We start from the raw sequence: 17,933 nt of genomic DNA, 5'->3' as shown, positions 1-17,933 counted from the left end.
GGATATGCTCCAAGACTGGTATTTTATTATTACTGTCCTTGTTTTTTCTTCCCTCAAAGTCTTAAAGCTAAAGTTAAGTGCAAATCAATGTTTTTAATATACACTAAGTGTGAGATTTGAATTGTCGAGCAGAAACCATAAATCATAGTTTATTGTTCAGAATGTTAGGGATGAGAAGGAGTAGGAGATATTATAGTCAGCTTGATTGGGCGTCTAGAACTGATGACCCGGGGGTATTGTCTGGTTAGTGTATTTAAACCAGACTATTAGGACTCCCCGATGTAACCTGGAACCTATATAAGAAGGATTCAGGAAGTATTTCACTTAAGCTAACCAATCACTTTCCATATATTGCTGTAATGTTGTATACAGCTGATATTGACATGACGTTTTGTTTTACAGAAATCAATTACTCCACATTTGCAAGATGCTTCACCATAATGTGAAGTATTGAGAGACTCAAAGTAGTATATGACTGGAGCTGAACCTGCCTTATGTCACATATGAAAGAAAGAGATAGTGAGAAAAGTCTACTAATAATAATGTCACGGTCGCGCTTTCGCGGGACGAAGCACTCGAGACGTTAAATGAACTTAAATGGGTTTAATCCAAAAACGGCAAAATAAATATATACAAAAGGCAGGCAGGTAGGTAGGTAGGTAGGTAGGTAGGTAGAACAGACAGGCAGGACAAAACTCACGTAGGGACATTGCCGATCGGACAAACGGAACTGAAAACACAGGACTTAAATACACAGGGTTAAATGACTAAATTAACTACATACAGCTGATGACAATTAACATGAACTAAAGGCAGGGCACACAGAGCACGTGGCACGACACAAAAACAAAAACAAAGTCCAGAGACGTGACATTACACCCCCCTCCCGGAAGGTGCGTCCTCGCACCTAAAGAGGAACAAAAACAAAACGAATGGGAACTGGGGATACAGGATCTTGGGAGGAGGTTCCGGTGGAGGACGGCCCCCAGCAGGGGGCAGACAGACAGGAGTCCAGGGAGGAACAGACGGAGGGAGGAGCCAGGGAGGAGACAGGAGGAGTCCGGAGCAGGAGGAGATCCAGAGCCCAGCTATGGTGGTCCACGGTGGAGCCGACGGAGGGAGGAGCCATGGAGGAGGAACAGCCACCGACTCCATGGTGCCGACCGATGGCGGCGGAGCAGGTGGCGGAGGAGACTGAAGTGGAGGCGGAGAGCCGAAGAGCCAGGGTGACGTCGAGGCGCTGGAGGTCCAAGGCGACGCCGCAGGCTTCGGCGACTGACACGGAGACGGGGGACGGGAAGGACGTGGCGGAGCCAGAGCGACTGAGGACTGAGGTGAAGCTGGAGGGAAGGAGGAGCCTGACAGAGCCGGTGGGATGGGAGGACGAGGCGGCCGGAGGAGAGGAATCCCGAGGCGACGGATGGTCGACGACAGACCGAGGCGGAGCCGGAGGGACGATGGAGCCTGGTGGAGCTGGTGGACTGACGGACCACGGTGTAGAGGAGGGAGCTAGGAGCCCAGGGGGAGCCGACGGGTCTACGAGCCGAGGAGGAGTCTGGGTCTCGGAGGCAGGACGGCGAGGCGAGGATCCTTCACCTCGACGGCGATGGAGACCGGCAGACCCGTGGCGAGCTCCAGTTGGAGAGCTGAGGATGAGCGCAGGGGCTGCTGGGATCCATCGACGTGCTATGACCAGGGTGGGAGGGTGTGAAAACTGGACGCGCACGTGGCGCGGGCACTGGAGGGAGTGCACGTGGCGCGGGCACTGGAGGGAGCGCACGGGCGCGGGCACTGGAGAGGAGCGCACGGCGCGGGCACTGGAGGAGCGCACGTGGCGCGGGCACTGGAGGAGCGCGCCGCGCGCGCGCGAGCGGAGGCAGGGCGGGACGGAGCGCACGTGGCGCGGGCACTGGAACGGGACGGCTCGGCGGAACCAGCGGGCTAACGGGACGGCTGGGCGGAACCAGCGGGCTAACGGGACGGCTGGGCGGAACCAGCGGGCTAACGGGACGGCTGGGCGGAACCAGCGGGCTAACGGGATGGAGCGCACGCGGCGCAGGCAATGGAGGGAGTTTTGGGGATCCAGCAGCCCTAGGTGGGGAATCAGCTCATTCTCAGCCGATGTGCAGTGGGCGGAGCTCCACTCCGCGCTCTCATCGCAGTCGGCTCGCTCCACCGTGGTGAGCTCTGTTGCTGGCTCGCCCACCTGGTCTGACGTAATTGGCTCGGGTCCTGTGACGCTCCACGGCTCTGTCGCTCTCTGTGACGATGGGTCCGTGGTCGCGCTCGACTCCGCCCCCGTGTCAGCGGTGGGCTCAGGCTGGGGCTCGACCTTGCGGTGAAGGGATGGGCTAGGCTCTGGATCTGGAGTGGGGCTGGTGTCGTTATCCTCCAGCGCAACCGTCATTGGCGAATTGCAGGACACCAGCACCCACTCGATGTAGGCGGCGATGCTCTCTCGAGGGCCGTCTCCGGACAGCTTCGCTCGTGGGGAGTAGTCGAGTCCTCGGAAATAAAGCGAGCAGAGGAAGCTGTCCGAATAGCGCGAGTCATTCGCGAGGGCGAGGAAGTCCATTGTGTAACCCTCGAGAGAGCGATCCTCCTGCTCCAGCAGGAGGATGAAGAAGTTGGGGTCGTCGTAAGGGGAATCCATGACAAACAAAAAAAACAAAAAAAAAGGAGGGAAAATACGCCGCTATTTACTTTTGGGTCCGATCGTACTGTCACGGTCGCGCTTTCGCGGGACGAAGCACTCGAGACGTTAAATGAACTTAAATGGGTTTAATCCAAAAACGGCAAAATAAATATATACAAAAGGCAGGCAGGCAGGCAGGTAGGTAGGCAGGTAGGTAGGCAGGTAGGTAGGCAGGTAGGTAGGTAGGCAGGTAGGTAGGTAGGTAGGTAGGTAGGTAGGTAGGTAGGTAGGTAGGTAGGTAGGTAGGTAGAACAGACAGGCAGGACAAAACTCACATAGGGACATTGCCGATCGGACAAACGGAACTGAAAACACAGGACTTAAATACACAGGGTTAAATGACTAAATTAACTACATACAGCTGATGACAATTAACATGAACTAAAGGCAGGGCACACAGAGCACGTGGCACGACACAAAAACAAAAACAAAGTCCAGAGACGTGACAAATAATAAACTCAGTTTATTATTATTATTACATCAGAGAGATGTTTCAAATAAAAAGTCTCAAAAGACTGAAAAAACTACACTAATGTGATGTTTCTGTCAGGTTTGATCTTTGTCTGAATTTTTTATTTACGTTAAATAATTAATTAGAACAAGTCAAGCTGTGATACCAAACAGGACCACAGGGAGACACCAAAGACCATAATATTAATATTGAGGAGCAAAAGACGACGGAATATTTTTATTTTTGGGTGAACTATTCCTTTAACATTATAGGCGGGACTAACAGAAACTGACGAATCATCAGTGTGACAAGTGTGTGATTTCCACCAATAGAAAGAGGGAAAATTAGGAAAATACCCGTATTTGATCATAAAAACAAGTCTTAAACATATATTTTTAAAATAAGTATATAAATCCATAGTGAAATAAGTCATTTATTATTATGATTGTTTAATAAATTATATTTTTTGTAAAATGACCAGCTTCTCCTCGTAGCCTCAGCACTGCTCTAAACAGGATGAACCTTCCTGAGAAAAAGAAAACGCAGATTATGTTTTACATGGGACGTTTACACTTGATCGTAAGAGCTTTTCTTTTCAAAAACTGATCATTAATCTTTTTATTTGTTCTTGTGGGAAGATACATAAACTTAATGAGAAAGCAAAGACATTTTGATCAAAGCAAGTCTTCAGCTGTGGAGCAGAAAGACACTTCCTTATTCATGTAAGTAAAGATTAAATACTGTCTTAATCATGAAACACTCATGAAACATGATCAAATATAAACAAACATGACTCATAAGACTGTAAGATGTTTCTTTCTAATCTTCTAAAAACACTTTTATAAACTTTTACACAGTTTTATAACAAAGTGTAACTGAAAGTATCCTGCAGTTACACATTTTTACCATGTTTTTAACAGCTGTAATAAGGTTAAGTTACACTGTAATATGGAATGTAATAAATGCATTTCATTAATTACTTTTTTTAAAAATAAAGACAATATCTCATCTTCATGTTCATTGTGTGATCTTGAGCGAGATTCATTTCTGCATTTATTAGTACATAAACCCATGTCATTGTTTATTTAGTTACTGTAGTTTTTGTGATTGTTTGTCATTTCCATCTAGAGTCAGTGTTGAAGATCAAACTGTTCAGATCCATCATGAATGAAACACAAACATCGGGAGATGAAGAGTATTTTAAAGTCTGCAGGTACTTTGAGGAACACAATAAAGCTTTTCTCTTATAGAAATTAAACCATGAACATTTACATGTTTATTTATTACAATTTATTTTGTATACAAATATTTTTTAAGCATAATAAAATTATCTTGTAATATATTAAGATGATTCTGATTATAAAGTATAACATCTGTTCTGTTTCAGCTCAGTTCATCAGAAGAAATCAGAAGCAGAGCCCAGCTGTGTGTCTATGAAGAGTGACTGCTCTATGCATCAGCCAAGAAATTTTAAGAGTGAAGATTCGCAGCCTGGGTTCGGGTATGACACCTTATATGATGTTTAGATATACAATTTATATTATCATATGTTATTTAAGTCAATAGTTTTTGTAAATACATTCTATGGAATTATTATAAAGTACTCTTTATGAATATGATCATAATAAATAACTGAAGTGTTAAATACAGTATTTTAAGTGATTTAAGTTGAATCTCTTTCTGTTTTAGTTCAGTTCATCAGAAGAGATCAGAAGCAGAGCCCAGCTGTGTGTCTATGAAGAGAGAGACATCTGTGATTCAGTCTTTAAATTTTAAGAGACGAGTCCTCAACACACTTAGATCAAATCTGCTGAAGAAGTTTGAGTGTCTGTGTGAGGGAACAGCGATGCAGAGAAAGCCAACACTGCTGAATGAGATCTACACAGAGCTCTACATCACAGAGAGTGAGAGAGGAGAGATCAATAATGAGCATGAGGTGAGACAGATTGAGACACAATCCAGGAGAGAAGCAACAGAGGACACAGCCATCAAATGCAGTGACATCTTCAGACCTTTACCTGGACAAGACAAAGACAACAGAACTGTGCTGACAAAGGGAGTCGCTGGCATTGGAAAAACAGTCTCTGTGCAGAAGTTCATCCTGGACTGGGCCGAAGGGAAAGAGAATCAGGATGTCCAGCTCATATTTCCACTTCCTTTTAGAGAAATCAACTTGATGAAGGATAAAACACTCAGTCTTTTAGATCTTCTTCATGTCTTTTTCCCTGAAACTAAAGAAATGGAAATATCCAGTGATGAATATAAAGTATTGTTCATCTTTGATGGTCTGGACGAGTGTCGTCTGTCTCTAGACTTTAAGAGTAAAGTGAATCTGTGTAGTATATCTGAGTCAGCCTCAGTTGATGTGCTGCTGATGAACCTGATTGTGGGGAACCTGCTTCCCTCTGCTCTCATCTGGATCACCTCCAGACCAGCAGCAGCTGATCTCGTCCCCTCTGAGTGTGTCCATCGAGTGACAGAGGTAAGAGGCTTCAATGAGCCACAGAAGGAGGAATACTTCAGGAAGAGGATCAGTGATCAGAGTCTGGCTGACAGGATCATCTCACACCTGAAGTCCTCCAGGAGCCTCTTCATCATGTGTCACATCCCAGTCTTCTGCTGGATCTCAGCCACTGTTCTTGAGAAGATCTTGAGTCGAGCAGAGACTGGAGAGATTCCCAAGACTCTCACTCAAATGTACACACACTTCCTGATCCTCCAGACCAACATCAAACATGAGAAGGACTATGAGAAGAACCTGACGGATGAAGACATGATCTTCAAACTGGGGAAACTGGCTTTTCAGCAGCTAGTGAAAGGAAACCTGATCTTCTATGATGAAGACCTGAGAGAGTGTGACATTGATGAGACAGAAGCATCAGTTTATTCAGGACTGTGCACTCAGATCTTCAGAGAGGAGCTGGGCTTGTTTCTGGGGAAAGTCTTCTGCTTCGTTCACCTTAGCCTTCAGGAACATCTAGCAGCACTATATGCACACTTATCCTTAACAATAAAGAAGATAAATGTGTTTGACCAAATCCAACAAAAATCCTTCTTTACTGTCATCTTTAATGAAATTGGACCATTATCTGAGCTGCATCAGAGAGCTGTGGATGAGTCTCTACAGAGTAAGAATGGACATCTGGATCTTTTCCTGCGGTTTCTTCTGGGTCTCTCAGTGGAGTCCAATCAGACTCTCTTAAGAAAACTACTGACACAGACAGGAAGCTGCTCCTACAACAAAAGGGAAACAGTTCAGTTCATCAAAGAGAAGATCTGGGAGAATCACTCTTCAGATAAATCCATCAATCTGTTTCACTGTCTGAATGAACTGGGTGATGATTCACTGATGCAGGAGATCCAGGGTTATCTGAAATCTGGAAAAATAAGAGAAATCAAACTCTCCTTTTCACAGTGGTCAGCTCTGGTTTATGTGTTGCTGACATCAGAGCAGAAGATGGATGTTTTTGATCTAAAAAAGTTTATTGGAAAACAACATACAGGAGAAGAAGTTCTTCAGTATCTGTTACCTGTGGTCAAAGAATCCAGATCATTTTGGTAAGTAACACTGAAGATCAATACACTTTAAAAACATGTTCATGATATAGCTTGTGTTTTACTAAAAGTAATGTGAATGATCACATTTCTGGCAGTGAACAGGAGAGTTTTGGGAGATTCACTAAACCATTCGATGAGGTCTTTGTGTGATCTGTGTAACAGTTTCTCCTGAATTTTGCAGCACTTTTTCAGATTTCTTTTTCTTCAAAATTATGCCAACACTTGTACCATATATTGTGGTGTTTTGCAGTAAAAATATAACATTTATCTGAAAATATATCAACATTCTTCTAACATAGTTCTTCTGACCTCAAGAACCATTGTGCTCTGTAACATAAAAAGAGAAGACTAAAAATGTCAAAATATATATTATCAACATTTACTTTCACGTGACTCTTTAATATTAAACCTTTTTCAATTTTTAAGTACTCAATATTAATTTCATTTGAATTAGTCTTTTGCATTTTAACGAACCAGTAGATATTTATCAATTTTAGAGCATGCCAACAATGCATTAACTAATGCAAACAAATGCAAACAATGCATTAACTTTTGCAAGTAATTAATCTAAAGTTATCTAATATAATTCTATAGACTGCCAACTATGCATCATCTCCACATAATTGACAAAAGACATGTGAAAACCAACGTTTCATTTTTTTAATATTCAGATATCAGTATAAAGTGTGTGTAAATCTACAAATAAGATCAAAATCTACTGAATCATTCCTGGTTTCCTCTCAAAAGCTGCAGAAAACCAAGGCTCTGAGAGTTTGGTTAGTAGTTAACCTCCTTTGGCTTAATAACACCAGTTTATTCACCAGCTTTCATCATTCACTAAGTTTGAGAAAGCATATTTGTACCATTTGGCCGAGGTTCTCTCATGTAGACCTTTCCAGAACACATCCAAATCCACCTCCACCTCAAACTTGTCAAGTAAGAAGTTTGTTGCACATCACTGAAATGTGGAATGGCCTTGCAACACATTGTTATCTAAGGGTTAAACACCCTGACCTCCTGGTCAACCTTATGCCCATCTGCCATGTACTTGTTGAGTTTACCCTCTGCACTGCTGTATGTTGAGTCTGAGTCTTAATTGCAAACGGAAGTCAAAGGTAAAGTACTGTGAACATGTTTCATACTGATGCTTCACCCCAATGGTAAATGTAATTACATTTCTGAAAATGAAGACTAAGTATAAAACTAGACTACAAAATAATTTAATGTATATTTTGAATTGAGTTTTTTGCGTTGCTGAAGAGGTATGTGGCGAGTCTGTCCTCTATTTCCTTTGTTCCTAAATATGAGTGAATTTTGTTTCATAAAAATAAATAAATATTATTAATAATAAAAAACAAAAGACTTTTAAGGACAATCTGGGCATATAAGCAGTTTTAGTGCAAAAACAAAGAAGCACACAATAGGGGCAGAAAACATTCTAAGCACTACCTTGCTGGTCAGTGTCAACATTACATTGGAACAATTGGTCTCGAAATGGTTACCATATACTATAAGACTTATCAATATTACTCCATACCGGACTCTTTCCATGTGCAATATTCCAGTAAGATATGTCAACCAGGTCTTAAACTGAGGAAAAGTGTCTGATTTCCACAGCCTGAGAATGAGACTCTTAGCAATAATCATTCCTTAAATGATAGTACTTCGTACAGACACATTATGATCTCACAGAGAAACAGAATAACCAAATAATGCTATTTCAGGACCAAGTATAAACACACAACCATTCAAGATTCAAGATTTTATTTTTCACATACAATTTGTACAAGTACAACTTGGAATGTACCAGAATAACATTTCACTACAAGACTGTGCAGAGGAGAAAGAAAGAAATGTATTTAAATGTAGAATGTAAAATAAATACTAACAACAAAAAATACACATCAAAATAACAATATATAATGACAATAAAATAAAGTGTAAAATATATGTATGTACAAGTCAGAGAACCACTTAAATATGTCACACCAAAAAAGTATTGGATATGTCAAAGAGTCTTCTGAAGATTTACATCGTTCACCAATAGGAGAAATGATAGGAAAAAATCTGTGCAGTTCTAATTTTGAATAATGCAGTCTATGCATCATTTTAAACTGAATTAATTGATGTCTAGAATTAATATAACAAGACAGAATCCTGCTGAGGCCCTCTTCCCATACATCAGCCTCAATCCGTATGCCCAGTTCCTCTTTAAAAAATAAGAGGAATGATCCTTTTCTAGAGAAAATAAATTTACAAAATCGGAAATTAAATGTTTGGAATCAGGTGAGCCCAACAATAGCCTATAAATCCTTCTTTCTTCCGGGAGAAATTCAAAATTAGATACTGCTGTAACAAGGACACGGAGGCTGTGTTTAAATCCATTTGCTGTAGTTTATTTAGGGCTAAGACAATAATCATAAACGTGAAGGTAGGCAGAAAGTCAGAACCAGTACATCAATCCAATCCAGTAAACAATACAGAAGGGCAAATCCAAAGGTTGTAAAACAGGTAAACAGGCAATGATCATACACAAGATTAGCAAGAGACAGAGATAAAGAACGCTCGGTAAGGCAGGTAATACTGGCAATACTTTGCATCGTATTCTTGGAAGGCCTCTTGTTGTAAAGACCTCCAAACAGGAAATGAAGGCAGAAGAAGCAGAGGGTGAGCCCAGCTAGTACTCAGGTGAGGGCTCCCTCTGCTGGCTGGGTGTTACAACTGTATGACTCACATAATTTAATCTGTAAATGCTGTGTTGTGGGGAGAGAAAACTTCTCTTTTAGTTAAGAAAATGAGAAAAAAATGTTTGTTAATATATAAATTCTGCAGGGTGTCCATACCACTCTGCCCCAGGTGTTGAATGTCAGAGATAGAAGGGAAAATGCATGCAAAAATAACAATGTCAGGTAATTTGCAGCCTTTCTTAATTTTACACCATATTTTCAAACAGTTTAAAACAGTAAAATAATCAATCTTATCAATCTGCAAGTGATACAGCGAAGTAAACTATTTTTAATTTTTTTTCAATAGCAACCCAGGGGGTGTATCAGTGGGGATTTCCACTTTATAATCCTCCTGCCAGCAGACAAGGGCCCTGGCATTTGCTGTCCAGTAGTAGTGTAAGAAACATGGTAGACCTAGTCTACCTTTACTTCTTGACTTCTGTAAATGCATCTTTATGGATATTCTGTGAGCTTTAAAGCCCCAGATAAAAGGGAGTTAATGAATCTAATGTTTAAAAAAAAGACATTGTCAAATAAGTGGGTGATTATAAAGCATATCTATCATAGAAAGAGGAAGTGTCCTCCATTTGCTTATGTTTGTCTTCAAATCTTCCCATTTATTAAGAAAAAAAAAACTTAAAAATTAATTTGGGTTTTTTGGGCAGAATAACTCTAAGATCAGCACCTAAAGACATAAATTAATTATTTATACAGAGACCATAGAAAATTATTTTATAAGATCTATAAGATCTAAGAGTACAGGAACTGACTGTTTGGGTTCTGACAGAAAAAGAACAATATCGTCTGTGTATACGAAGATGTAATGATTTCCCAGACTTACAGGCTTGATAGGTGAATGATTTCTAATAATGTTTGCAAGAGGCTCAATCGTTATCACAAAAAGCTGAAGGACAAGGACTGAAGAAACATCCTTGGCATGTTCCACAATGTAATAAAAATGCTTAACTTCTCTTCAGTGATCAGAAAATAAGATGTTGTGATAGTTTGAAGTAATCACATTTGATATAAGTTTGGAAACTAGCAAAAAATTGCCTATTATACAGAAAGACTTGTGTCTTAGTGAAAAAAGAATAGTCTCTACTAGTGGGATGTGTCATTCTCCATATCTCAACCAGGTTCATGGAAGACTTTAGGTTATTTAAAACTACAGAAGCGGAAGGCAACTGGATTATTTGGTCTGACCTGTCCAAACAATGATCAAGTACACGATTAAAATCACCACCTACAATCACATGTGAATCAGTGAAATCAGACAGTAAATGAAATATTTTACGAAAGAAGGCAAGGTCATCAAAGTTCTGACCATATACATTGAGAAGTGAAATATACAGTACATATATTCATATATACATATATAATATATAATATACATTAACATGAAATAAATAAATGAAGCCAATTACCAAGCTGTAATGACCATTTGAATCACTCAGAGTGGAAATATGTCTTAAAGGAACTGATTAACGGATTAAGATTGCAACTCTTCTAGCCTTGCTGGATAATGTAGACCGGAAAATATGACCAACCCAGCTGCATTTGAGCATCTTCTCTTTGGTGGGCCTAATATGTGTCTCTTGTAAGTACATAACATTGGCAGATAGCAATTTTAAATGTGACAATACTTTAGCTCGCTTAAGCACATGACCCAGGCTACGCATATTCCAGCTGGTAAAGGCCACTGCCTCTTGAAGGTAAATTAGGATTCATACAAAAGTTGAAAATGAAAGATATACCCCCTTTGAAAACAAGCATTAAAAGTGCTTATAATAATAAATAATAATAATAATAAAAAAAGAACTTGCACAAAAAGAGAACCAAGAACATTACCCTCCATTCCCCGCCCCACTTTTCCAAAGAAAGTGAGAATACACACCCCCGAGAATCACTGAGGGATTGCAGACCATCTGAACAGTAAACTACAGCTTAAGAGAAAAGCCCAGAGACTCTCTCTCCAATCACATGAACACATATAATAAACAACAAAAAACAGTCAAATTAATGCTTCAGTCTAAGCGACTGCTGAGTAGGAGTCACGTACCAGTGCATGTCCAGCCTGCATATATATGAATTAGATTTAAGACAGCAACCCAGTGAGTGTCTCAAGGTCTTCAGGTGAGGAAAACACCTTGTCAGTAGTGCCGCGGGTGAAGCGTAGTTTCTCCGGATAGATGATCTTTACACTGACACTCCGGAGATGCTTCCGAACATCACTAATTTCAGCCGGAAGATCTGGAAAGATGTATATTGGTCTGCCCTCGTAGTGAAAAGGAAACTGTTGACGAACCAGTTGAAGTATTTTTTCCTTCTTTGGAAAGTGATGAATCCATAAATTGTTTCATGACAAAGGGCTTCATTCTCTGATTGTGAGAGAGGAGACAGTCAAAATCTGCAGTAGCATTTACAACCTCAATTGATTCTATCCCAGAGCCTCAAAAAAGATGCCTGAGTGGACACCAAAGTTGCTTCCACAAAAAAATAAGCGGTCAGTCATTGTTTTGCTCATATTCTTTAATGTCAAAAGAATACTGCTAGATTCAGTTTCAGACTCTAAACCAGACCCAGAGACTGATGTGGCCTGTTCTGTCATCTCCAGTGGCATGTTTTGTTAATTTGAAATAATACAAACCTATTGCAATTGAATCCATTCTCCCTATTACAGTTGTTTTACAAAGAAGGCCGTTTACTTTTTATGAATCTAATTGTTTGTCTTGTTCTTTACACAGGCTACGTGGATGCAAACTCACTGCTCAGTCTTGTGAAAGTTTGTCTTCAGTTTTACAATCCTCATACTCAAACATCCTGAGAGAGCTGGACCTGAGTAACAATGAAGTGCAGGATTCTGGAGTGAAGCTGCTCTCTAAACGACTGAAGAGTCCAAACTGTCATCTGGAGATCCTGAGGTAAAGGCATTCTTTAAAATAAATAAAAAGGGGGAATATTTATAAATAATTATAGCTAGGTATAATTAATAATAAATGTTTGAATTCGATCTTATAATTAACTTTAGAAGAATGTTCCAATTATTTCATCTCTTTGTCCACCGAGCAGACAATATAATTATTTATCAATTCTTGAAAAGGTTATTTTCCTGGCTAAAGAAGAATAGCTTTCCTACTTTGCAGTACTAACAGTAATTTGGCATGTAGCAAGGGTCAAGATTCAGTGACTTCAAATTGTGAGCAGCACGCAGAGACAATCATTTGTGTATATAAGGAATTCAATAAACGAGGCTATAGATAACAGACAACAACTTAAAACAAAACACATTTACATAGATTAAAGGAAAGTAAGGAAGAGAGAGAGAAAGAGGGGAGCAAAAGAATGGAAGTATTACCCATCAATTAACCACAACCTAGTGAGAATCATCAAAGAATCAAAATTCACCTTAAAAGTGGCTCAAAATTAAACACACATCCAACTAGTTATAAAAGTTACTTGCATTCGTTTTTGTTGCTGCAAAAGAATCTTGATGCGGTAGACAATAAGTTTTGATTACTTTTTTTGGGTGTGAGCTGGAGATTTTCCTCTGGTTTCTCTTGAAGGTAGGAAAGTCCATAGTGAGATGACAAAGTTATTTTAAGGTAATTACCAGAAGGTTGGACTCTAGAGTTGAGTCTGTAGAGTATCTGTCTGAAAGAAAAGAAGATTTTGAGTCTTGAATAGTCAGTGTTAGGGACTTTTGATAGTTCCCTGACAGACCCACCGTTTAGGTGGAATTGCCAATCAGAGGCATGGATTTTGAGTGGGAGAAAGTTTCTTTGTTTTTATGGCCCATTGGCATCTTTATTGCTGGTCTGCAAATTTGAAGCAGCTTTATTCCAAAACACAGTAAAACTGGTGTGGTGCACCAAGAAAGAACCTTCTAGGAGATATCAAAGTAGAGATAAACTCATAGACATGAAGATCCTAGTGATTTTTGTCATGAAAGAAAAATTTACAATTTTGACTCATACATTCTATATGACAGGTCTATAAAAAATCATTTTAATTACATTTAATTTTGTATAGAGAATAGTATTTTATTCAGATCTACCTCTATTTCTTTTTTATCCTGTTTGATCAGTTTGAGTTTTGTAAGGGTACACCCACTGGCCGGATTCCAGTGGCTGGTCGAAGGCTGGATGCGTGTAGACTCTTTCTAGCACTTCTGCAAAATCACTTACATCAATTAATCTTTTATTTCTCCAATTTCAGTTTTGATTCTATATGATTTGATCTGACTCCAATTTTCATGATTTTGGCTATATTAATTTTTATGTTACTGCTGATCCCTCTAGTTGCGATTGAATTTGGATCATTAACTAACTATAATACTTCCTAGTTTCGACTTTTCGTTCATTAGGAGTCTGGGTCACTTAGTGACCTTGTTTTGCCAGAACAGACTCACTCTGGGCTTGTCCAGGTCCAAGTCAGAGGCTACCCCGTAGATCGCTTACCTTAATGCAGCCATTTTCTCAATAGACTCAAAAAAAAGTAATTTTCCTATGCTTTCCCTAAGTAATAGCATGCTAAGCCAATTTGGTGGCCAGAAGTCATGATCTCAAAAACGTGCCCTCGGCTCCATCCATTGATCGTAGATCTGACTCACCCTAGCATGCCAACAATGCGGAAAACCTCAGAAGTCACTAACCTACTGGAAAAGTTATTTCAGACTAAGTAAATCAAGATTTACTTTTATTTTGCCAGGCAATACTGTTTTCCGAATCATGAAATTTCATAACTGAGGGAACATTATGCCTTCTCTACTATGTGTCTGTGTATGAACTCTGACCTAAATGCAACGGAGACGCCTTGTGCGTACGGAGAGCTGTTTTGGCTAGATAACAACTGGCCATTCTATCACCTCAAGGTGACACAATGTATCTTGCTTTCACAAGGTTCTCACTCCCACTATTTTTCCCTCTTTTTGGTTTTGCTGAGTTGTTAGAACGATTTAACTGATATTACCGTACATGTATATGTTTTTCTTTGTTATGGCTTGAGGACCAAGTTCCTCCTTTTCGGGTGCACTCCTATTTTCCTTATGTATATAAGCTGAAGACAGACTTGATGTGTTAAGCATTTGCTTGAATAAACCAGATTGATTTCACTTGTGTGGTTTTATCCGGCTGTGCTTCCAGCGCGCTGAACCAAGGGTACACATCCACCAGCGATACAGACAGAAGGGACCTGCTGCGGTGCAGATTGAAGTGTACGCACTGTTTGATAATTTCCTACAATAACATTTACACAACTGATCAGCAGTAAATACACAAAAATAAAGCAAACTAAAACAAACATATAAAACAAATTGGAAAAAGTATTATTCAAAAGGTCATCGTACCTGGCAATAAAGACAAACAGAAGTTGTGTGATACTATCTCCTTACAGAAAACTTCCCTGAGTGGTTTGCCCTCTTCCTTTAAATACCCAGAGCGATCAAAGAATCAAACATTTAGCACCCAAATGTGCAACCTCTCCCCGGACCATTCCCGTGCTCATCCTTAGAGCAAATGATGGTTATCAGACAAATGGTTATCAAATGGTCTTCATTGGGACACACGCTCACCAGGAGACCAAAAACCCGATTCACCAGTCACACCTGAATTATTTACATTAGCTTCCCATCTGCATCTGTCACATTCAAGGGGAAGGAGAGGTTTTGTTGGTTTAATTAATTTATTTTTTGTTAATTTAAAATAATACAAACCTGCTGCAGTTCCTTTAACTGTGTTTTTTTTTATACAGAATTGAATTACTGAAACTGGCATTTCAAATCTAAAGAAAGACTGTTTATTTTCTTTTCAATCTAATTGTTTCTCTTGTTCTTTACACAGGCTATGTGGATGCAAACTCACAGCTCAGTCTTGTGAAAGTTTGTCTTCAGTTTTACAATCCTCAAACTCAAACATCCTGAGACAGCTGGACCTGAGTAACAATGACCTGCAGGATTCTGGAGTGAAGCTGCTCTCTGAAGGACTGAAAAGTCCAAACTGTCATCTGGAGATTCTGAGGTAAATGCTTTTAAAAAAACAAATAAGCAAAATGTGTTTATCAAATTGAAAAGCTTGCGATGTCATGTTAATATAATTATCCAGTCTGGCTGTATATTTACTTATATGTGATCCTGGACCAAAAGAAAAAGGGTCAAGTTTGCAAAATGAAGATTTATACATAATCTTAAAGCTAAATAAAGCATTGATATGTTTATTGTTGATGGTTTATTAGGATATGACAAAATTTGTCCAAAAGACAAATATTTGAAAGTCTGCAATCTGAGGCTACAAAAAAAATCCAAATAGAGAAAATCACCTTTATAGTTTTCTAGAAGTCCTTAGCAATGCATATTTCGAATTAAAAATTAAGTTGTCATATTTATGGTAGCAAATTGGCAAAATATCATCATGGACCATGATCTTTACTTAAGATTCTTATGATTTTTGGCATAAAATACAGTCTTTATGACAGGTCTATAAAAATCATTTGAATTACATTTAATTTTGTAGAGATTAGTATTTTATTCAGACCTACCTCTATTTCCTTTTTATTCTGTTTTATCAGTTTGAGTTCTCTATGGGTTTTTTTGTCCTTTATTTCCTTGCTTCCTAAATATGTGTTTATTTGTTTTCATAATTACAGATTAGTTTGTCATCTGTCTAGTTTAGTTCTTCATTATGTTATTTATAGTCCTTCTGCAGACAGTGGAGCAAGTTTGTTAGCCATTTTGTTGGGATTATATATTTTTTGTTAATTTGAAAAAATACAAATCTGCTGCAATTGGATCCATTCTTCCTATAACAGTTTTTTTATAAGGAATGGAATCACTGAAACTGGCATTTAAAATAAAAAAAGGTCATATACTTTTTGTTCAATCTAATTGTTCATCTTGTTCTTTACACAGGCTATGTGGATGCAAACTCACTGCTCAGTCTTGTGAAAGTTTGTCTTCAGTTTTACAATCCTCAAACTCAAACATCTTGAGAGAGCTGGACCTGAGTAACAATGACCTGCAGGATTCTGGAGTGAAGCTGCTCTCTGAAGGACTGAAGAGTCCAAACTCTCATCTGGAGATTCTGAGGTAAAGGCTTTCAATAAAACAAATAAGAAAAATGTGTTTATCAAATTCAAAAACTTGCGATGTCATTTTAATATAATTATCCAGTCTGGCTCTATATTTACTTATATGTGATCCTGGACCAAAAAAAACGGTTGTAAGGGTGAAGTTGTCAAAATGAAGATTTATACATCATCTTAAAGCTTATATGTTTATTTTTTAAGGTTTATTAGGATATAACAATATTTGTCCAAAAGACAAATATTTGAAAATCTGCAATCTGAGGCTACAAAAAAAATCCAAATACAGAAAATCACATTTAAAGTTCAAGTCTTTAGCGATGCATATTTCTAATGAAAAATTAAGTTGTCATATTTATGGTAGAAAATTGACAAATATCTTGATGGACCATGATCTTTACTTAGGATCCTAATGATTTTTGGCGTGAAAAAAATATTTACAATTTTCACCCATACAGTCTTTATGACACGTCTATAAAAATGTATTTAATTACATTTCACGAGTTCGCACTTACATATAATTAATCACAGTAATGGTAAAAGTAAGCGTGTTTGGTAGTGCTGTCAGGGAGAGGGCTCGGAACTTGGCAGACTACCAAGTTTTTTCCTCTTGTCCGTGAAAAGCGGACACGGCTGCTTGTCGGGTTGGGTTGGAGCTCACGGTGGCTCTAGCAGGAGGATCTGAAGGAAAAGAGGGGAAAAGATAGGGACGGAAAGAAGAGTAGATGTGTGAAATCTAATTTATAGTCCTTCTTCAGACAACGGTGCAAGTTTGTTAGTATAACTGTTGTTGTATAAAGAATTGAATTACTGAAACTGACATTTAAAATCTAAAAAAAGGCCATATACTTTTTTTAATCTAATTGTTTGTCTTGTTCTTTACACAGGCTATGTGGATGCAAACTCACAGCTCAGTCTTGTGAAAGCTTGTCTTCAGTTTTACAATCCTCAAACTCAAACATCCTGAGAGAGCTGGACCTGAGTAACAATGACCTGCAGGATTTTGGAGTGAAGCTGCTCTCTGAAGGACTGAAGAGTCCAAACTGTCATCTGGAGATTCTGAGGTAAAGGCTTTCAATAAAACATATAAGCATAATGTGTTTATCAAATTGAAAAGCTTGCGATGTCATTTTAATATTATTATCCAATCCATCTCTATATTTATTTATATGTGAAACTGGACCAGTCTTAAGAGTAAAGTTTTCATCTTAAAGCTGAATAAATAAGCATTAAGGTGTTTTTATTTTTGATGGTTTATTAGGTTATGACAATATTCATCCAAGAGACAAATATTTGAAAATCTGTGATTTGAAGCAACAAAAAAATCACCTTTATAGTTCTCTAAAAGTCCTTAGCAATATATATTACAATTTAAAAAGTAAGCTTTTAAACATTTAATTGACAAAAATAAATGGTCAAAATATCTTCA

General features: G+C 38.9%; 1 protein-coding gene across 1 annotated transcript; it reads left to right on the top strand.

The window, feature by feature from the left end:
- Positions 1–3,499: 3,499 nt before the first annotated feature.
- LOC122342885 (NACHT, LRR and PYD domains-containing protein 12) lies at positions 3,500–17,772 on the top strand. The gene is made up of 9 exons (XM_043237033.1): positions 3,500–3,868; positions 4,275–4,359; positions 4,534–4,647; positions 4,836–6,704; positions 12,175–12,351; positions 15,268–15,444; positions 16,332–16,508; positions 17,392–17,559; positions 17,766–17,772. Exons 2-9 carry the CDS (start codon positions 4,310–4,312, stop codon positions 17,770–17,772), a joined length of 2,739 nt encoding a protein of 912 aa, XP_043092968.1. The 5' UTR covers positions 3,500–3,868; positions 4,275–4,309.
- Positions 17,773–17,933: the final 161 nt, after the last annotated feature.

Source organism: Puntigrus tetrazona, chromosome 4, assembly GCF_018831695.1.
Source record: "Puntigrus tetrazona isolate hp1 chromosome 4, ASM1883169v1, whole genome shotgun sequence".
Taxonomy (NCBI): domain Eukaryota; kingdom Metazoa; phylum Chordata; class Actinopteri; order Cypriniformes; family Cyprinidae; genus Puntigrus; species Puntigrus tetrazona.
The sequence above is the reverse complement of the archived record's forward strand: the minus strand, read 5'-3'. Positions and strand labels throughout refer to the sequence as shown.